This window comes from Opisthorchis viverrini, assembly GCF_000715545.1.
Source record: "Opisthorchis viverrini unplaced genomic scaffold opera_v5_33, whole genome shotgun sequence".
Classification (NCBI taxonomy): Eukaryota; Metazoa; Platyhelminthes; class Trematoda; order Opisthorchiida; family Opisthorchiidae; genus Opisthorchis; species Opisthorchis viverrini.
In genome coordinates this window covers 1950745-1973575 of record NW_008751689.1, presented here as the reverse complement: position 1 = coordinate 1973575, position 22831 = coordinate 1950745, and the positions used below count along the sequence as shown (strand labels likewise).

Sequence of the window (22831 nt, the reverse complement as noted above, 5' to 3'; positions counted from 1 at the left end):
GAAACGCCTAATTTCCATGTGCTGTCAATTTCCCAGGCCAGAGATGACACATGTACGTTGTTGCACGGTTGATCAGAGCTGATCGCTTTTGCCTGAATCTACGACATATGAATGGTGCCCACAAATCAACGTAGTCATTTGTTCATTGGTTATTTGTTGATTTGGCATTTGCCTACCATGACTGTCTGGACTCCATTATCCGGCCTGCATTGGTCAGAAAATCGTAATAGCGGCATAATGGGGGACATTGAAATTGTCCGTTTCTGATCTAATGTGTGTTCAGCCCCCCTTCTCAAAGTGCAGCTTCTGTCGTCACCCTACAATCAGAAAGCATCAAGTCGCTTTAGCTGTGTGTGTTCGTGCGTTCTTGTGTGTCGTACACAAGACAGGCTGGTAGGCGCGCTTCACAAATGGCCTTAAGCACAACGTGCGCACCAGACCAGCAAACCAACCAGCTTCCAAGTAGCACCCACCCACTCAGCAGTGGAGCAGAAACCAGCCTCTGTACTGCCCCTGTCAAGTGCCCGAATGTACCATTTGCTCCTTCCGCCAGTCATCTCAGCTTCTGACCGCTTCTTTATATTCATCTACGAAACCGTTCACACCAGTTTCTGCTTTCCCGGCACCAACAGCGACGAAGGCAATGGCCATGGTCAGTACGGCCGTGGATAGTTCACAGACCTATGAACCGACGTATCGCCAAATTTCTGCCTTAAACGTGGGATCAAGTCAGTCGTTGCACGAGTAAGTCTCCCATTTCAAACAACGAACGCCTGTTTAGTTGTTGCGTCTTTGTGTTCCTAAGTATCAAATTATGAACAGTGTATTTGATTGCTATATCTTGCTATATCTTGTAATTGTAAAGTTGAGGAAGATTCGCTAACCCTAACCTGTGGAACTCGCTTTTGTGGGACAACTACTGACGAAATAACCTTTACATGGACTTCCTTTTACTTCTTCACTTTCTCATATCAACTGTTTCAGTGTGTGAGGAGGATAGGAGGAAGTTTGCCACCACAGTGGTCTTTCCCATATGTTATTATTCTATTAGCAGTGCTCCATATGTAGCAATCGTTCAGCTGTGGCTTCCTTTGGTTACCCAACTGCCATGCCACCAGAGGGGAGCGCCAGGGCCGGGATACTTCCAGGTTGCCCAAGCCTAGACAGGGGACGTCGAGAGCCAGAAGTCGGGTTCAAACCACGGACCTTCCGGTCAGTAAATTCGCGCTCTAACGACTGAGCTTTCTCGCCTCCTAAAAGGGGTGAAATGTTTCCACAATCCAAATCAGTATCCTTGATCCCAAGACGGAGTCACTACACCCCTAAGGAAACTAATAATACTTGCCGTGGTGTTTTGGGCTGTTAGTTTGTTTTCAACCTTTAATTGCAGCCCATTCGAAACCCAGATACTCACAAACAACTGATTCACTTTAGTTCGTATTTCACACACAGACACCGTCCTTTGATCTATCACGTAATTTAATCATTTACGTGCTTGCCAGCAGTGGCCAGACATGAGTCTTAGTCTCACCAACGGTATTGGCAACAAAATTATGTTGGACGCGGATGTTTTACAAAACTTTAACCTATTTAGCAGGACCTACCATTAGTATTTCTAGGAGTTCCACCTTCAGCGTCCACGGAAGACTTGATTGCTACTCCACTGAATCACTGGTTTATAATTGTAATCAATCAGACTTCCTGTACAACGGACACCTCATGTTTTAGCTGGGTGAAAATGAGAGATCCTATTGAACTTTCTATTTGAACTTTCTGTTATCAACGTCATCTTAACGAGCGTTTAACCCTATGTAGATCGGAGTTGGTTTTCACAAGCGGACTACTTTAAGGAAAATTAGGTGACCACACATGGTTAATGGGCATCCGAACAGACGAAGCTAATGCACTGCATGAAGGTTTTCATCGGCGCTGTACTTACTAGGTAGTGAGCAGTTAAAAAATCTCCTAGTTATGCATTCGATGTTCTTCCAGACAAGAAGTCTACCAACAAAGTAATTCGCAATATCGATAATGAATACAGCTGCTATTAGAAGACCCAAGCAGATTTCTTTTACCGAATTTGTTTTCAGTGACTTTAAATGGACGCGCTTCTATGCGCACAGTTGCTGTGCCTTCCACTTTGGTTATGAAGGCATCGCATTACATCCTGCATTTCGGAGAAACCAAAGTTTCCCATGCGAGATTTCAAGCTTCCGTTACTCAAGTACACAATAAATTAGCTTCTTTTGCACCACTTAAATATAAGAATGAACCTCATCCAAACGATTGTCAAATAATCTCACGTGCACTGAACTCTACACATTTTTGGCGTCGACAGTAGAAAAAGGTCTGCATCAATTAAAAAACAATTAACTGCAGACCACGTGGCTAATGATGGTACTTGTATTCTCGATGTATCTGATTCCAGTAATCCTTAAATTTTTGCAATCTGGGCACATCTCCCAATGTGGATGTGTGCTCTGGGGGATTAGTGTGCCCCCACTGGACTATTGTGAAGCGGTCGATGATGATTAGGCACAATATTTATTGACGGAAGCTGATCAGCATGTACCCACTGGAGAAGCAAACGAAAGAAACATGATATTTCTTACCCGGGGCACTGGTGTGTTTTGTACAGTAACTTGTGATCTGTCGACCGTGTGGGGGTGGGGGTGCAACGTCTGTTTGAGCTAGCAACCGCTTGTTAAAGTCCTGTATAAAGGCCAGTATGTGCAGTGTACCTGCACCTGCATGAAACAATCAATTTTGTGGAGGCGGAGGACAAGTGCCCCCTATAAAATTTGGGATGAGTGTTGAAACTTTGGCATATATTTTGGGCGTAAACGTCTCTGGTAGTATATCACCTCGTGTAGAATATAATGATATCATACAAGGGTTGAAGGAGGAACCGAACATGGGGCCGTTTCGTACTAATACGTCTTTATCCACAATGGCTAGTTTGGTTGTAGCACTGAACAGATTGTGCATGCAGTTTCAGTGTTACTATATATCCCAGCCTTAGCTCAATCTGGGTGCCCTAAATTTGAAACTAGCCTACTTTATCCCAACTACTTGCTGTTCACATTCACGTCACCGCATAGGAGGAACACCAACTTGTGAATAGGCGTGGTGTTTGCGGCCATTGTTGCTATCAGTTGCGAATGACGCTCACCAACGAGAAATGCACTGGTGACTAACTAGCTAGTATTTTAGCCAATCACTTAAGGAATGGCACGTGTTTCATGCCTGTGGAGGTCTAAACAAGACAAGAGATTAGCGTAGACGACAACGGGATTAGCAGCAGACAGCTGACAACCACAACGAAAGATCGAAATACATATTTAATGCCTTTCTTACAAAACCGTCGGGATTCTGTTTGAAAGTGTTAGGTAGAATCAGAAGGTAGTGGGAAAGAGGAAAGAAGGCTAATGAGAGCAGCATCCGGTCAGATGAAGGGTGAATGGAAGTTAAAAATCGTTCTCAGTATAGACAAAAGTGTTTGGGTGAGTGCGGAAACTGCCTCAAACTAACCGTCCTTTAAGCTACCCAAGGATGAAAGTTCCGCATATGACTAAAGTGGTCGAGTAGACGAAGCTCGGTTTTAACTATTTCAACCCCTCCTTGTGGTCGACAGGGCGTCGGTGATCCGTCGCGCTTCCAGATGACTCGTCGTATTGTCAGTTCCTCACTCCATTAATTTGCCATTTGATAAAGTTTGAAGATACTGCAGCCATTGCTTTACTTAGTGACATAAAGCTTTCCAGCTTACTCACTCCGCGCATTTTGAGTCCCTTGTGTTCGTTCTATCCATCCATAGTGTTTAAAACACGCGGGTTACTTTCTGAGTTACATCGTTCAATGTCACATGCCGGCTTTAAGACTTGTGAGCTATTTGACACTACTTCATTTGATGCAAGTGGGCATTTTACTCGCTTTGTGAACCCCACAGTAAGGTATTGTTTCTCAACTCTGAACAGTGCGTGGACAGTCACTGACCACTATGGTCGAGCACAACCATATGACTGTGTGCCGAATTTAGTCACTGACTTTACCTGTATCGTATGCTGCCGCGCTGAGCTCACACAATTCTGAAACATCAGGGAGTTTACTGGGTCCTTGACAAACTTCTGACCATAGGGTACAAAAGATTCACTTGGTGTTCCAGTCAGCTGAAACCGTCATAGATGAAAACACTGGAGGGAAATGTCAGACGCAGCACATGCACCGAAGACTTTTCAGCTGGATAAACGAAAACTATATTTTCTTCCTGTTTTAGTAACCGCGATGTCCGTATTTGAAGGGAAGTAAATGTTCATCTTAGTTTTACATAATCGAATTACCGCCTGCGCCCCCAGCTCCATGAGATACTGTCAAACAAAAGCAGTATGGTAGTTCTAAGTGGGACATCCGCTCTGCTACTATTGACGTCATTTAGTTGTTAGCGTTAGCACAGTTAGTTGCCTATGCTTAAGCCCTTACATGTGCTAAAGAATAAAGTTCAACAATACATAAATGAAAATTGTCCGAAAGTTTCCAATTGTATTGAAGCCGGGTAGCACAAAAGATTAGTTGGTAGATCCAGGATATTAGCTGATGGGGCGGAAAATGAGACAGCTCAGGAATGGTGGTCGCGACCTCAAGTCGGAAACCATTTGGATGGATGAATCCAGTTCCGCTGCCCCTTCCGTTTATCTATGGGAACTTCGCCAGTGAAATTTAGACTCCCTCAGTTAACTGACTTTGACCACCACTACCTTATCCTATGATACTGGAGTCGTACCCCAGCTGAGGATCGCCATCGTTTTCTTGCCCAAGTTGGGCACCTTGGCCATCATGCTAACACAAGTCCACCAGTAAACTTCATACTACATCACTTGTTGACATCAGCCTGGGTTCTCTGTTTTCTGCAATATCATCGTGGATAAGCACATCTCTGCTACCACTGAGGCTTGTCTGGACGACATCAAGGTATTGGTCTATTGCCGATGTAATGCTGTTCAAAATGAAGTTGAGGATATGAATGGTGTACGAAGTAGGGAAGTGGGTAGACCCCAGCAGGGATACTGTCAGTGGTCCGCAGTACGAGGAATGCTGTGCCAAGTCAAGTTTATTAGCTGCTGTTTCCTATTCAACTTTTGTTCGGTTGGTCTTTTTGTCCGATAAAAATTCCTAATGGAAGAAACTTGAACACATAGGTTACACCTCCTCCCGCGTCTCCCCCGGGTGGCACGTCCTCCTTGGTTAGTTCAGAGAAAACGCGTTTTGTGGGCCTCTTTTTTCGTCTTTTTTTTCTGTAGACTAACTCCACGAACCTCGCCAACGTTCAGTGTCCTCTAACCAAATCAACAAATTGTTATACCCAGGTCCGACTCTGCGCGTTGAAGTGTGATAACTCACAATGTGTGTTCGTTCGGTTTTGTTGACTTGTTTAGGCTGCGATCCTTAAGTGCATGAGTTCCATTTTATACCGTTGTTGTTTGAGGAATTATACGCAACTTTTTGTTTATTGAGAGGCACTGTCCAACCCGACTCGTTAGTCTAAGCGCGTGTGTGGTCTTCAAGCGCACCGCTTGTCTTTTTCGAAAAAGCTTGCATCATCCGTCATGACTACAATACTTCGTAAAGTTTCGAACGGGCTGCGCATGCGCGTGCTGGCGTGAACGTTTCGATCTTCTGCGCAGCACACTTACAACATCTGGTACAACACATGTGTACATGAGTGCTCTTAATACGAGCCGCATGTGTGTTGCGCTCTGACCACGTTGCTTGGTCTGCGCTGTACGAAAACCCTGGTCCTGTTTTGTGTAGTATCTTTTCTCTTCTTTTCGAATAACGGATGCACGTGTCCTCCGACTGGCATGCATTGATACGCGTGCATGCTGGTTTCTTTGCTGGAACCCAAAAATTACGAAAGCAGTCTGTACAATCGTTACTTCATTGACCATTGAGCATGTGCATGAAGTCCATCGCACTGCGCTGTACATGCGCTGGCTGTAATTCGAGCAGGTGTCATTTAGATGAATTTGTGTCAAATAACACCCGATGCCTTTTGCTTGGATGTTACCAACAGCTTTGAACTGTTTATAGTGGAGTAACCGAACTAGCCTTTCTAGACCTACCCGGGTACTCAGTGCTGTCATGCTAATTTACACTAAACATATTCGTTCAAAACGGAAATCAGGTATCTGCGGGACGCGCTGATCTACGTGTCACGCATCAAGCTTCACACCCCAGGTCCGTGAGTATTCAATTTTAACATATCTTAGTGAGTAACCAACCCTAGTTCAGCCAAAGTGTCAGGGCGCGCCCAGACAGAAGAAAAAGTACACGTGCAGAGAGTGACGCATCCCCAAGGTCATTATGGGTTCGACACGTCCGGAAAGTCGGCGAGTCGGCAGCTCCCACCAAACACGGCCTAGCAACACGACCAGCGTAGTGGGCCTGAGAGTGTTCACGACCGGAACACCACCGTTGGCTGTACGGAGCGAACAAGTGGACGAGCCTATTTGGCCGTTTAGTCATCCTATATATTTACGCAGAGGCTCTGTACGTTTTGTCCTGGCAATACAGCCGTGGCCCCAGTTCTCTGTCTTCTCCCTATCGCGTAGTCTGGCCGGCGCAGTGCAGGCGTAACCAATAGCTCGACCACCACCGCACAATACAACAAAAAGGTTACCCTTATACTGCTTACTTTCACCTAGGCCTCGAGATAATTTAGCTTGACTAGCATTGGGGTATTAGCGACGATGTCGTAGATATTTCAACAACCATCCCCGTATCACAGAATTGCTATCATAATCTGTGCCTCGTATCCTTTAGGTTGGTAGATCACTGAATTTTAGTGATGTCATTTATGGTGGGTAGAAAATGCTATTGCGCACGGCAGCCACAGTGCAAATAGCCTATTGCGGGTCAACGACGTGCTATGCTTCATGTATGGGTTCGTGCTGAGTCTGTCCTACAGTATGGGGCGGACCGTTCTTCACAAAACATCTACTCTGGTCTTGTCACCCTGATTCAGCGTCGTTTCAAAAGGCAAATCTAGAATGGCGTAAGTGAAGGATTTGTATGTTGACTTTATTGTGGGGTAAACGCTGACAAGCAGCAGAGATAATCTCGGTACCTTGTGGAACTTTAGTGTACCAAAACCGTCATTCCACAAGGAATGAACACGATGACCATTCCCGCAAATCCAGGTGTATATTTTAATCTGATTAAAATCTTTTGCTCACCTACTGACTGTCGCACGCCGCCACTAGAACAATACCAGATTAAGGGTTGTCAACTAACGTCATTGGACTCAGTATTGTGTCAGCATGTTTCGTTCAACCCCAGAGAAACTCTAGAACACTCTTCGTGGGTCTTCGGTCGATTGCTTTGATTCGATTTTTCTAATCGGCCTCAATACAGACCTGCATTATATTCTACAGTTCGTCACCGGTCGGTGGCACTTCAACACTCTCTCGAACAGCTGCAATCTGAGACTCATGACGTTCCCACACTGATGACGTATCTACTGGCACCTCACAATAGATTTTGCACACGTAAAAATGCCCGCAGGTCAGGCACGCCAGGTCGTCGCACCTGGTCTCTTAAATTCATGCTTGTCTCAGAGGCGACGGCAAGGAAGCGGAGCATAGTCGGCCGAATTGCCTGTGCTTGAAGTTGGTCAAACGGGAAGGGCAGATGTAGGGCGATTCTAGTTGTGCAGGGGTGGTTGTGGGTGAACAGAGAACAGTCGAGATCTGGTTTGGTGCTTCCATAGCCAGTCCCCCAGTGTCCAGTTAACACTTACAGGTTCATGCGATGCCAAAACTGTGCAACCGATTGAGTTGAGATATTTGAGGTAAATGTTTAAAAATAGACTGCACAAAGCCACAAAAATTCAAGTGCTCTTTCTGGGCAATGAAACTAGAAAACGGTTAACCAAAGCGTCATGATCTCTGAAATAACTTGCGCGATTTAGTGTCAGGTATCGAAAACTTCGGGCGGTAATGCAACACGTGCTTCTATTTTTTGCACTGGTTGTTTTTACCGGAAACCAGTGTATCTATTTTCATTGCTCCACATTTGCTCACAGTGAAGAAAATCATGTTTGTGGTAGCTAGCCCTAAATCTGTTACCACATGTTTTGGCTTTCGGAGGGCTGAGCAGTACTCTGTCTGTGAGGCTGACCACTACTATGCTTATTTGTGTACAAAGAATTCGGGGTATTTTGCTAATTTCACAAGTTTCCAAATTCTTATCTAAGCAGTGAAATTAGTTCACACACAAAGTTCGATCTTTAATGCTGAGCTTCCTTAGAACCTGCAAGCCACGATCGAAATCTGTCGTGTTTCAATTTTCTTTCATAGGAGTGGTGTGGATTTATTCTTTTTCTATGAAGCTAGTTCAGATGGATATTTCAAGTAGCTTCTCCAGCTATATTTGTTGATCGCAGATGAACTGATGTTTAGCATCTGTTACTGGGTTCGTTCCCCACTGTTTGGAATAAGCTAATGGTCCGCGGTACTTTTGTGGATAATTACAAAATCGATCACCCTCCATTACTTGAACTATTCTTACAATCAGATCATACTGCTGTCTGATTCTAAACCCCCAAAGTAGTTAGTTGGATTCTACTACCTAAATCGCCACCACTCTTCTCCCTCAACGTTATCGAGGTGTTGTTGCTAATGATCAATACCAAGAAAACGCACACACACACACACACAATGGATATACGCATGAGACTGATAAGTTAGGTGAACAAGGAACTTTGGTCGGAGGAACACAAGGCTTGTGTATTTTTTCTGTTCAACTGCCTCCATAAAGAAATAGCATCACCCAATTAAGACTCGTTTGTCTGTGTGTATCGGCGATAACCGCAAAGTACACCTTTCCATGCTCGTCAGTTCTGTCTCTGTATGATGATCACAGTCCAACTGACAGCTGTGCATACTGGAGGGAAGTGCCGTCGTCTAACGGATTCTGGTGTCTGACCAAAGTTTCTTCTCCGTCCGTGTGGTTGTGTGTGTATGTGCTCATTCGATACTATTTGCTCAACTGACGCACGGTAGCTTCGCATGCTCGTACATACGTTGTTTCAGAGTAATGGTGCCAGGCCCTTGTATCCTACAAACAGGTCTCTTATCACATCGAAGACGAGAAGTAGTGAGTTAGACACCTTCAACTTTATCTGCATCTACGTAATTTTTTGCCCAGTTAACTCACTTGGTTGGTACTTTGTGTACGCTTGTGTGTGTGCCTACTGTGAAATCGGAGCAACCACTAATTGGTGTTTGCTCTTTGACGATACCACTCTTTTGGTTTGTGGCAGGCACCTAAAGACATTCAATTTGACCAAAGTTTTTTCGACAATCGGTTGGCATGCAAGGCGTAAATTTCTTACCAAACAGACTGAAGTTACTAGTTAGTGAGATGTATAACCACGCTGAAGGTCGTTTTCGGGTTACGTCGCTGTCGCTACACGTTTGCGGATCAGTTGAATATTGGTCTTCCCAGGTAGTTTGGTTTAATGTCAGAGAAGACCCGCTCGACAAGAGGATAGATTTGGCAATTTTTTCGCTATCTATCCACGTAGACAAGAAGGATGAGATGAAACAGCAAAATGACCCCTTATGTTCGAGTTCTCATAGCATCACGAAACACCGGTTGAACAGACGTCAAAACACGACCTCGCGCCGCAAAATGGTTTCATTGACCTGAGGATTTACTGATTATGATAGCTGGTTTTTATTGAAACAAGAAACCGAGATGTGCTTACTCTCTTTGTCCGACTGGTGGACTGCATGTACATGGTGATTAGGATTTAACGATTTCAGAAGAAGTAAGCAAAGTTTTGAAGCATTCTGCTATGTGGTGGAGTTCGTCAGAGCTAATACAACTGCCAAGGTATGTGCAATTCTCCACAGCCTCCAGTGATCTTCCTTGGATTGTAAGGGATACATTCGGAGACTGTGCATGTCACGGTGTCGAACCCGGAACTGGTAATTCCACCTGGTGAAACGTTTTCCGGAAAATCGCCACTTTTAGTAAGTATTTCAGCCATTCCAAATGTCACGTTCACTAATACACTCAATGTACAAATCACAATTGCAATAATAGCAACGCATGTCATGTTGCATATATCCAGCTGATATAAAGATGATGAACAATGTGTTCGAGTTGAGTTTGTTGAATCGAATAAACAGCGAAATTCTTCCGTAGCTTGGAGGGGAATGGATTAGCTACGAGTTGGTTTGGTCTATGCCCAAAATGAGATAACAATGCAGAACTTATCTTTATTACTTGGGTGAGCATAATTCCTTAAATGTAACCATCAGCACCCTCCTGGATAGATAGACGATGTTCGACCTCCCCGAAGTAACGGTTTCGATGGCAGATGATGATTTCAGTTTGGACGAATTGAATTTCGTTTTTCCTTTTCCGCCACGGGAAAGCTTACTATAACGGGAGTCTCTTCAACCACAGACTTTGGTTGCTTGTTCTAGCAATTCCCTACTGCACTGAGTTTTGCTGATTTTCCACAGGACTGACAATCATCGTTGTTACTCTGGTTGGAATATCCCCAGATGTTGAAAAAATAGCGAACAGGGCAAAATCAAGTGGTCTTCTTCTGACATCGTTCATAAAGCTACCGACTTGGCTTCAAACGAACTTTACTTGTGAAATTCGTGACTGCGTCGTTTGATTGCTGGGTCCAAAATGTTTGCTTCGTCGGGGGTCGTCTTATTCTTGCTATACATCGTCTCTTGCGTCCGCACACAGTCCTTCCCGGTAATTGACTTTGTCTGAACAGTATTTTACCAACGCTGCACTCATCGATTCGAATATTCTTTGCATCTGTTACACGTAACCTCTGTTGTATCTAAAGTGACCTGCGATGAAAACTATTTGTTTCCTGCAACCGGTGACCCTGTGGCAGAAGTCTTGTGTGAACGACAAAGCAGAAGAGCGTGCACACACATACAAACCTACCAGCGTCCATCTTTGACAGATTCGTGGAAAAATTCTGCAATGGTCCGGTCGAGCAATGATAAACAATCATCCAGCAGACCTCATCATGAATTCGCTCTCACGGACGAAAGCTTTTCACAGTCTCTCCGTTACAAAAACAGTGTTTGTACACGAGGAAAGTACATACTATCTCGCTCTTGCAGCAAAGCATCTTACGTGCTGCAACTATCGCCAACGTTACCATTACTGTCGTCGGTCTGTTGACGTCAACCCATAGCTTAGCTTCCGTAGGGTTGTTTATGTTTCACATATACCTGTTGTACGCACGTATGTGTATAGACAACGCGCTTTGGAACTCGGCTTTAATCGGCCCAACTTATTCTGCCAGCTGATAAACACAGTGTCTGCTTCGTAGAGAGCGAGAGAAAGTTGTGCGGAGACAGCCACTGGCGAAGATATGGTTGATTACTTGTTTGAAATAAGAGCACTGATATATTGCCGGACACTTGTACGTGCGCGCATGCGCTGTTTTTTCTATGGGGTTCCACTTGTCAATGATCAATTGTAAATTCACTATTGTGAATGACAGTGGACGGAACGAACGACAATGTCACCAGCTCTTCCTTCAAACAACTGTGGGATCACCACTCATTTGCAGATAGCAGTCCATGTGAACTGGGGTTTGGGCGGAAAACGACTTGGCGCAAGGTGTATACGAACACGAGTAGAGAAACCCTCAGGTGTGTAAATTAATCAGTTTGTGAACTTTGAAACAACTATGAAGAACAGACAACATTCTGACTGGATTAAATTATCTCATGTACTTCCATGACATCTTATTCTAGGGTCTACGCTCGGTGCAATAGACATGAATAGAGATTCTAGCTAGTATAATCAAGAGACATGGAACGGATACATGGAAAGTGTGAAGATAGGCGTTGTCCATGTTCTGGAGATCGAAGTGTGAACGTAAAACAAAGGGCCAGGTCAGAAAACTGGATGATGTGTAAGGTTATATGTGGTGTTCCATGTATAAGGTGAAACGAGGGGAGACACGCAGAGAGGCAAAGCCACCACTACGTTTACCGATCCATACAAACGAAGCATTACGCTTGTAGAATGTTTCTGATTATAAGACCGCAGTGGTTTTCCAGTTTTCATCTCCCATATTCCAAGTCATTTCTGTGAACACAGCTGTGATCCATCCAACTTAAGTCGTGTCTGGTCGCCTTACTTTTCTGAATATCAGATGACACTGTCTTCACATACTACGTCTTCACAACTACTAAAGTTTGTGATGCTGTACTTCCTTCTAACCACCTCTTATTAGGTGGCCGGGAATGCACGGGTCCGGGGAATTTAGTGTTGCATTCACACAGGGTAAACCGCTTTACACTTCCTGTCACCACACTTTTTTATAGAAGCAGGAATTTTTGTTTCTCTTTAGTGCACATCAAAACCCTTCCATACCAGGTAATGGAGAGAGCAATAAGTAGGTTGTAATTTCAGAGAGACTGTCGTTTGAGAAGCTGCTTTAGGAATCCTAACGCTTGTTCGTGAATTATTTGCATTCTCATATGCTAACCGTCTTTCCTGCAGACTTCAAAAAGAGGCAATGTGGATTATGATGTGGGGACAACTTTACCCAAGCAGTTCCTACTAGCGAAAATTTCAACTGCATTGGTGCTCAATATATAAGGCGATGATACTGGAGGGGTTTTGCTGTAGGTCACTATTGCCATAGAGATAAAAACACGTCCCGAATGGTTTTGACAACACGCGTTTATTGAGGAAACTAACCAGTTTTATTTTCGTTTGTTTTTGCAACAGCTCTAACGACTTGACACATAAAGTAAGTATGATCGTTTTTATTCTCATTTGTCTAACTTCATTCGTAACATTTCCTTATTGAAAAATTAGACTGAAGATACTTTATTGGTAACATTGAATGAACGCGATGATTTTAAGTAGTTATGTTGAAGTGCATGGCGGGTAGGAAACGTTTAAAGTTGGTGAGAAGCAAAGTGACCATTAACGTTTACAACTACGCCAGTCCTATTGAGAAAGAGTTACCATCGATCTACGTACGACTTGCCTCGTCGTACCACACACACTTTTGGTCTCCAAACTATGTTGGTTGAGTAGCCAGTAATCAAGAATACCAATGTAACTTTCCTCCGAGAAATTGCTCTTAATTAATTCACTACATCGATTTGCGAGACATTATTGTCTTTGGATCAGTCGCTCGCACCGAAGGCACACAAGGAAGATGATCAATGACCGGGATGTTCAATCTGTGCTGCCCTTATTGCATGGTCTTTTGGCTAGCGATTGGGGATAATCAACCAGACTGGCTCATCTGCATAGATGAAGCAAGTAACACAGTTGCTTTCAACCGACAGATCCGCACCTGTTCTATTCAGGCCTCATTGAAAGATGAGCTATCTACATGCGCGTATGTGTTTGTGACCAGGAATCAGTTCGAATTCCACATAATGCTCAATTGACCTAATCAGGTGATTTTTGTGGTGCTGCTCACAAACCGTTCGAATTCGCTTATCATTCTAATCGGGCTAGTGATTTGTATCTCACCGTTTACGATTTTGACATTTTATTGTCCACTGCCGATTTTCACACGTGTTTGCTTATCACGTGTTTCGGTGTTGCTAGGTTCTTTCTAGCTAAGATTTCAAGGTTCCGGCATGGGAAGCCCAGAATATAGCCCTTCTACTGACAATGATTCTGAATGAATATGCCGTATGCAATAAAATGAGTAAGAAGGATTTTATGACTAAACTAACTGCAAGCTTAAGAACAATATTTCTTCACCTATTCGGTTGATAAAAGAACATGCGTACAACTTCACAAGACCGATTAGGAAACGCGATTGCAAGTCACTCAAGCGAGGTTCAAGCCCGAACCCTCGGGTCAATAGGGGTATTGACTGAATCGGTCAGGTTCCAAATGTTCCCACAGTCGAAGTGCTCACGGAAAAAGAGGTATTTATCTGAGTGAAATACACTCATTTGCAAACAAATTTGCTTTTGCGGGAAACTCACCGGGAACCCAACTGAATCTCTGGTTTATGATGCAGAACATAAGGTTGACGGAAATTCGGGGTCTGCGCATACGTGATGAGCCCCAAGAAGGGCAAAACTGGTCGTGGGCTGCCGAAAAGTTTTCAGCAAGCTCATGAGTAGTATATCACGAGTATTTTATTCTAGGAACGGCTTCTACTGAACGACCTTCCGTCTTCGTGAGGACGCACATCCGGTGGGAACTAACTAGGAACATTGGCTTGTACTTTTCAGAGAATCTTATTAGGAGTTCTTAAGAAATCACGAGAATACAGATTAGCGACACATTAGCGACCACGTTTAATCCTGGTTTCCTGGGTGCTGACCTCGAAAAACTACCAGAACTGTACATGTCTTGCACAAAATGTAATACAAGCGCAGCCATCCGAGCGGAATACGGGGACGTTTCAAGATCGCATGCATTCTTTCGTGATCTCCTGGTATGCTCGTTAAAATCGATCTCCTGATATTGAGAGGAGGGCATCCTACCTCAGCGTGATGCCGTGTCGCATGAGGTTCACACGTTAACTCGACCAACCCTCCATAGCTTGCAGTTTGCTGAGTTTGTAGAAAGCAAATCGCATTTTGACTGCGTGAGGCAGAATGATAAAAGTTGATATAGACGTGATACACTATATCGTATACGAGAGATTCAGCTGGGTTCCACGTGAGTCTCTCGCGGAAACAAATTTGTTTGCAAATGAGTGTAATTCGCTGATAAAAATTGATGTACAATTGACTGGACAGTGTTCTCTGTTCCCTTCCACGGCGCCACACTTAATATCTGGAATAACAAAGACTGGTTAGCTTGAATAAAGAAGTCGTCTCATCTGGGTTAAACAACTCGTTCTACTATATCTATGGCTTATTTAGGTAGACACATACATTCCTATAGGACCAAGGTCTTCTTCTACAATGCGTTACTTAGTGGAGGAAATTCTTCGTTTTCAGATATGGTTGCAGTATTGTGCAAAAGTTCTTTCGGATGGCAAACTATACTCCTTTTTCATATTTTGACCGCATGACATATGGCTGACTGCCTCCGACCTGTACGTGAACTTCAAAATCTGTAGCTTATGCGATGAACAAAGTGTTGTCACAGCACATTATAATTCGTTGTCTATTATTTCGGTTTTATTGGAGGTGAATAGTGACAGCCACTATTTATACCACGTGGTGTTCGACCAATCCGAGAAGTCGAGGAGTTTGTATGATGTTATGAGGAGACCATGCCCCCAGTCTTCTGCTCCCCTTCTGTTAAACTAGGCCATCGGCTGATCAGTATACTGTTCGGCTAATATGCTGTAAACCAAGCCGGCTAAACTGACCAGGTCTTACGACGAACTTTATATGAATGATTTTGGTCATCTTGCACGTCATCAACTAAAAAATTCTACAAAACGAATACATTACTAATCAACTCTACTGTGTGTGTGGATTGTTTTCCATGGTTCTAACACAGAGCATTCATTTGAGGCTGGTTTTGGAAAACACTATTTCAAGTCGAGCCTTCAATATGACTGTGCCCTCTTTCCGTTGTGTTCCACTCTATGTGAATCTGGTGAAAAAGTTCCGGAGGATTTAAACGTGGTGACCTTCGTCTCTGTATGTTAATGTTAGCCACCCTAATTATCAGGGCTACCCGGGATCTGACTACGCTTCCAATCTGTTCAAAGTCTCCCCCCATATCTGTTGGTCTCTCGCGTTAAATCGTGCTAATGTTAACGTGCTTTGACGATTACCCAATTGGAGTTTTAAATAGTTCAGGTAGAAATCTGATGCTGGCCCAATTATAAGTTATCTCAAGGGGTATGGAACCTGAAACATGAAGACCAGAGTTCTACACAAACACATCATGGCACTTCCATCGAGTCACCTTTCGATTCATATCAGGAAGATAACATTCCTCATTGGCTTTCTTAAGAATTTTATCGTGATTTTTTTCCGGGACTTCCTAATCAAACCGGTCCGACTACTTGCACCAACAACGGTGGTACATAAACCAGCAAGAAATTATTGAGACAAACCTTCTCTCATATGCATAGCTTCCGAGTGAAATCGAATCCTACTGGACAGGCAACTGTATCCTTCGGGATGCACCTATTCACGTGGGTTCTAGTCCCAGTAGTGCCTAAGAAGTTCCTTCTAAATTTACCGACAAATTTTTCCCAGGTTCCTAAAACTGGAAGTTCATTGTCATCCCTTTTTTCAGGCCCTTCCACTGGACTTGACGGAATCATTATCTAGCCTTGAAACTGAAGGTAGAACGAACTGTGAGTCAGTCCCCATTGCCTTGCTCAAATTTTCAGTGGTTTGGTACTGTTTTCAATGTAAGCATTACATGTTGAAGGAACTGTTTGATCCTTGCGGCAGAAATGTGTTTTCCGAAAGATAACTGACAATCTTGATAAGACATACTACTCGTAGAGTTGGTGAAGACTCTTCTACACTGGACAACAGGTTTCGTCCTTCTCGGGGCTAATCATGTAGGCGCACTTTATCCGATTTCTCTACGGTTGATTACTGAGTAGGATATTTCCCCTCCTTTGATGTTGCATTTGATTATCCCATACATTTCACCAACCAGTGTGCTGGACAAAATCCAGTACCCGACTGCGTCGGGTTCTACTAGCCACAAGTCTTGCATTGTCTGAGGCTATAAAGTATAGGTGATGTTGATGTTCTTAGACCTTTTTCTTACAAAAGGCCTAATGGGGAACTTATCGGCAGCGTTCTGAAAGGAGGAATGTAGCTAAAGCTAAACCTTCCAGTTGCGTCGCCTTTTGGGTATCTTAGTGTTAGCTCCAATATTAGAACGCAGTGGTATGTACCAGCCTTTCTTTCCTTTACTGATACACCCCAGACAACTGTTCTGGTTAGCATCTCACATGGGAAGCTGCAAAACCCATCTCGATCTCTGTTTCTTTGATACGTCCGTTTTTGTTGCCTCCGGCTGTCAATTCATCTTCTTGTGCGCGGTCAAAAGAACCAGACCAGACAGAAGCTCGTTTCTCATTCAGCGCTGCCTATCATTGTACCCACCAACACACAGCTGTGCAGCTATTTCTCCCTTCCTCCGTGAACTTGTGCCGCCAACGATCATTCCATCGTCGTTCCTGTTGAATCGCTCGGCAAACGCACACGCCATTTTCATGGGTGAATTGTTTGAAGTGCTATGGTTATATGCTGCATAAAAACGAAATGTTCAGAATGTGGACGTGTAACGCTGCCTGCTGACTTCGATTCCCTTCCCTGGATCTCTGTTCAAACGATTTTAGACGTGTGTGTGTGCTACCCATCTGCCCAAGCGTAAGAAACGCTTTAAAACGAGAGATAAAACCCTAGGCTTGTAAAATTGGTTTACACTGAGGAGACTCTGAGACCTATGACGGTGTCACTTTGACAAGCGCTACATAATTCGAAAAAACTGGGTCGAGGATACGAAGATAATAGTTCATATACATTGACTCAGGGGTAAAATACGAGGGCGATTTTGCACTTATTTTTCTGCACCTGGTAGTGTCTTCCTCAGAATTCGGTAACACTTCACTTGAATTTGTCACCTACCGTGGTCAGTTTAAAGCTCACACATCACAATTCGAAATGAGCGTTAGTTTAGAAGGATATGACTGGCCTCATAAATATTGACTCAACAGACAATGATGTGATGCAAACTCCCGATAATTAAAAATTGTGCTCACCAACGACGGATTTGATCGATATTTATTTTATGGAACACCGATCACAGGGTTGCTGAGACCTCTCCCAAGTTTCGAATACCACACCGGCTGGAACACGAGGCAGCCTTTTTTTGGCACATTCGGTTGAAGAATATCATAAACGGGATTTTCAGCTGCCTTTGGTTGACACCAAATTATTGCACAGATAAGTATACTTCCCGAGTGCCCATCGACATATTTTTGATAAAACGGAATGTGCACTTGTACACGAGCTTAGCAAGTGATCAGAAGTCAGCAAATGGACCCAAACGGTAACCATCTCCGGTGACTCCACCGTTAACTCACTAAAGATGACGGGCCACATATCACTGACAAATGGGTGGCAATTTGACGCAGATTGTTTACTGTTTTCGAGGGGCTGTACCGACTCGAAGTCCCGTTTTGGTATTCCAAAAGCGCATGGGTGTACACATGCCAGCATTGCTGAAATCGCTGACTTTACCCCTACTATCCCGAAAAAAAATACACAGTGAATCATCTCTGAATAGGCCGAAACTGACTTCAAGAATAGAGTTTCGTGATACATGTCACATTTGTACAGCATACTAGTAGGGAAACAGGAGGCAGTGGATACATTGATACATGCATGAAATAGGTTGATCGTATTGTAGGGAGATTTTGCTATTCCCAGTCGAGGTTCCGCTTGCGTCAGTGGGGCTAATCTACGCTGAAAAGCTGAGATACACAGTGGTGGTGTTTCCGAATAGGAATCAAGTAGGTATACAGTGCTTCTCGGCCGTTCAACATAAATTGGCCTCACTGAGTGGACGCAATCTCAGTTGATCAGATGGAGATTAATTTCTCATTATGAGAGGAGTTGCCATCCAAGAAGTCGTCACTCAAGGAACCAGTCAATACATAACCCTGTGATTTGTTTTTTGTGATTAGAGGATGAGCGGCGCCATGTCCTATGTGAGAGATAATCACGTGACTGATGAGCCGCTCGTGGCCAAACGGTTACGCGTTCAAGTACTGACCAGAAGGTTGCGGGTTCGGAGCTTTCTGAGTTTCGTGAGACGCGTACTGGTGGCTAGTTCTAACAAATACGAAAGTGCTGTACAGCGTTTCTCGTGTTTTTAGTATGAACTGGCCTCATCGGCAGGCCGAATTCTCAATTGAAAATAAGTTAGCTACCAAATTGCGAATTTACTTGGCTGATTAAGTCACACTTAATTAAAATATAGTTTACTTTTGTCTGTGTGGCTGCGATCTTCCAACTGCTTTCCGGTTACTTCGCTGACGGAATCACAGGAACAGTTCCTTCACATCGAGACAGTGTATAGGTGTACTTATGGCACTATTCACAACACCTAAAGTCAGTCTAATCAGTGTTAACGGCATGTCTTGGGGTGAGAAGTCCACATACCTGAAGAATGGTCCAAAAGACTAGAAGTTGACCCGAATCATTAATTTCCCGATTATCAGATGCATGTCAAACCGACTGAGTGGGAGGCCGATGGTTCGAATCCCGTCCTCAGAAGTGTATCTTTGCTAGTTGTATTCGGTCTTCCTTCTTCAAAAGCTACTCAATTCCTTTCCATCCACTTTCTGATTTTCCTGCTTTCTGTTTGACCGTATTCACCGAGATTGTGGATATGGTTTTGCTTTCGGTCTCCGCAGCTCTTGTGGGGTTGACAGCGGGAAGCTGAAGGCGTTCACTTGTCCTTCTTTCGTGTTGCAAATACACACCTAGCTCACCTGTTAAATTCAAGACCCAAAAAGCAGAAAAACTATTCTGGCTGTGTACGTGCTCTTGTACAAAATCTAGCACGTCTTAATGTTCTTCCCGCTGAACCTTTTTGTTTTGCACTCGATTAAAACGGGTTAGATCTTGTCTACGCTGGATCGTGTTTCCCTACTTCCAGCATGTTTCTTGCACATCATTCACTCCAGTGATCAACCCTCTCTCTCTATGTCGCCTTGTCTTCACTCATGGACATTCATCTGACCATCTTAACGATTTGTGTGCCGTCGGAAATTTCACACAAAGACACTTTGTTATCAGTACAGAGGCAACGTTTACTTCCACGCTTTGCTTGAGGCTCTTCAACAATAGGATATATGCATGTATCTTTGTGTGTATGCACGAAAGCTTTTTGACACACTCCAGTTTTGGCTCGGTTCTTGACAGTACATTTCGACTGAGTGACCCACGCCTCTCTCTGCGGAAATAATCAACGGTCAGAAGTAAATTTTGTTGTCTGGTTGTGTACGGCGGTTGCGCTGTTCATTTAGGAAAGATGGCTCCGTCGAAGGTTCGTAGCTTCACATTTACACTTTGCGAGGCGACTGTGGCAGAGCAAAGTGCTAACGTAAGAAAAGCCGCTACTGAAAGCCGCGCTCTCCACTAACTTGCTCTAAGAAAATAGGATGTTCCTCACGTTCTTTCGTTGGCAGCTATCTCTGTGCATTTCACGAATCTCCACGATTGTAATGAACGCATCCCCCAGAAAAAGTCAACGAGTTTAGGTTTTTCGAAGAGCTTATGAGGTGATGTCATGATATTTGAATGCTTATTTGTCTCTACTGAGCTTGCTGCTCGACCGAAAAGTATTCTATATGGTAGAGATTACATACTTCCAGAAATGCGACGCAATGAGAATCGATTCAGATCAAACCGGACTGGTCACGTGTGAAAACGTTTAGCTGAATAGCTGTTAAGAAATACAGAAAACCCCGTGTTCATACAGGGGAAATTAGAAAGCCAAGTTGAAGTTCGAACCAGATACTTTTCAGTCAGTGGCTAATATCGTGACATTTGCACCTCAAACAAGTCTACGACGCTTAGTTTTGTTTTTAAGTTAAAAGTAGTCATTCTGTATGTGCACTTCTGTCTAAAGCACGAGGTTTTTTAACTGATGGTAAGAGATTCCAATACTTTTTTCCCCAATTACAGAGTGATGTGTGTTACCTTAAAAATATTATGACGACCTAGGTTCGGTCCCTAACGAGCACGTACAAACTATTCCGGGTTTCGTTCTAATAGTCTGTACACCCGTTGCTTCTGGTGTTGAAATGTAGACAGTATGCACATTTTTTAGAACATATCCTCGTCCCTTAAAGCATGAAATTAAACTTCCGGATCCTGTCTACTGATGTCTGTCGCTGTCTGATGGAAAGAAATCAGTTTGGGCTGCACGAAATCAGTTTTTTCTAAATCACAATCTTTTTGGTTGCCTGGCACCATTCGCTAACTTCTCAGTTAGATACACACACATGTTTCCTTTTGGCTCAAGTGCTTACTGGACACTTGCCCGATGTGCTCAGTTTGATTACGCACGCATTTGCTTGTGTGTACGTGTTCACACACTTTAGATGTTTGTATCTAATCTTTTGGTTGCTTGTTTAACTCGAATTAACGAACACGGTAAGCTGTTGTTTCGTGTGCATGTTCATTCATAAGTGTGTACTTGATGTCGCATAATTCTTCCGTGCTGCTTGAATCATCAGGGCCGGTGTGTTTGTGTGTCAGCTCGACATTGTTGAGTGCATCGGTCGAAGCCTGATGGATGTCATCTTAAGCGGGTTCATGAGGTACAGATGAGTTTGTCCATCTATCTGGGACGAGGGCGAGCTTCGAAACTGTCGTACGTCCACTGCGAATCGAATGAAACGTACCACGCACAGAAATCAAGAAACCGGGGTTTGTTTGTCTGCCTGAGCAAGCAGACGTGCACGCGCGCTAGCTCGCCTGCTCGTTGGTTTATGTTCGGCGAAAGAAAATCGATTTTTCGGAGTACTTTTTCATACACATCAGTTGGAGCTGCTGTCCGTTAGTCTTTTGCGGCGTTTTTACCGTCTGATTTAAGTGATTCACGCATATCCGTTCATAAGATTCAGTGTTTTAATGAGACACCATTGAAGTCCTTTTAATACCCCGCACTACTTCAGGTCCTGACAGCAAGATCCCTCAATCACAAGATGATTCCTTACTCCACGACAGTCAAACTGATACAGACGTCACTATGTGCATCTGTCCGGTATGCGGTTATTCAGCCTCGTCACCACGTGGACAGGATGAGCACATGGAAACTGCTCACGGAGAATGTTACTCAAATGTCCCAAGCGTAAGTATCACAACGGGCGAACAAGGCGGGGCGGTTCACTCAAAACAGAAGCAGTCCTTAGTTGCGGTGGATTCTTTTGTAGCAAGCACACTGCGTTCACCTGAACCATCTCAGAGCAATCTCTTCTCTTCCGAGACGCACACGGCTTCAACTCCGCAAGGCTGTGTTCAACCGTTTACACTGCTGAATCTACCAAGTATTGATGTAGTGGACTTACCGTTGACAGGACGCAGTCGGGTTGATTCGGACAGCAAATTTGTTGCATCCGAAAGTTCCAGTTCGGCATCTACGAAGGTTGTGCATCGAGAAATGAACAGCCGAAGTCCGGTGGTAAAGGCCATGTTAACAAATTCTGCCACCGAAACAGCTGGGGGGACGGGTGTTGTGCTACCACACAAGGTGGACTCAAGAAGGCGCTACAGGTGAGTACTTGTGTGAGAACAGGGTCATATTTCTTTAGACATCATTCGACTGAAACAGCTGTAGACTTACCACTAGGTTAGTGTTGCAAAAACTGATTACCAAATATGGCTGTTTCCATATCACAGCATTACCCCTCCTCCCAAGGGATCTTCCAAAAAGACACGGAGGTGATGAACTTCCCGTTACGACATACTCATTTCTAAGTATGAGAGTCTAAACGGTGTCAAGGAATATTCTCGAATTTCCATACAACTAAACTTCGTTTCAACCACCACTTTACTAATGCCATTGGCGATATTAATCCTGTGAGAACTCCATAACATATGGGTATTGTCAATTGTTACATGCAATGTTCCGACGAACTAGTTAGTTCCTGGTCTTTTGTAAGTGTGAAGAGTCCAATATATGGGATGTAGAGAGCAGAAGAACTGCGTATTAGTACAACCGAGTGGTAAAAAATCAGACTAGCTGTGTAGTGCTGTAAGGATTTGAAGCGTCAGTTGCGGTCGTGCGAAGTGTTTGATGATGAACTTTTTAGTCCCTCTATGGAGTCGGTAAGGAACAA

At 43.9% G+C, this 22831-nt stretch overlaps 1 protein-coding gene across 1 annotated transcript in view; it reads left to right on the top strand.

The window, feature by feature from the left end:
* Nucleotides 1-488: 488 nt before the first annotated feature.
* T265_13058 (hypothetical protein) overlaps nt 489-22831 on the top strand; it is a gene marked incomplete at both ends in the record, with an annotated part of 35400 nt that continues 13057 nt past the window's right edge. The window contains 4 exons of the mRNA XM_009166953.1: nt 489-744; nt 12790-12811; nt 16249-16297; nt 21668-22265. Of these exons, the coding sequence (XP_009165217.1) occupies nt 491-744; nt 12790-12811; nt 16249-16297; nt 21668-22265 (923 nt within the window). The remainder of the gene's footprint in view (nt 745-12789; nt 12812-16248; nt 16298-21667; nt 22266-22831) is intronic.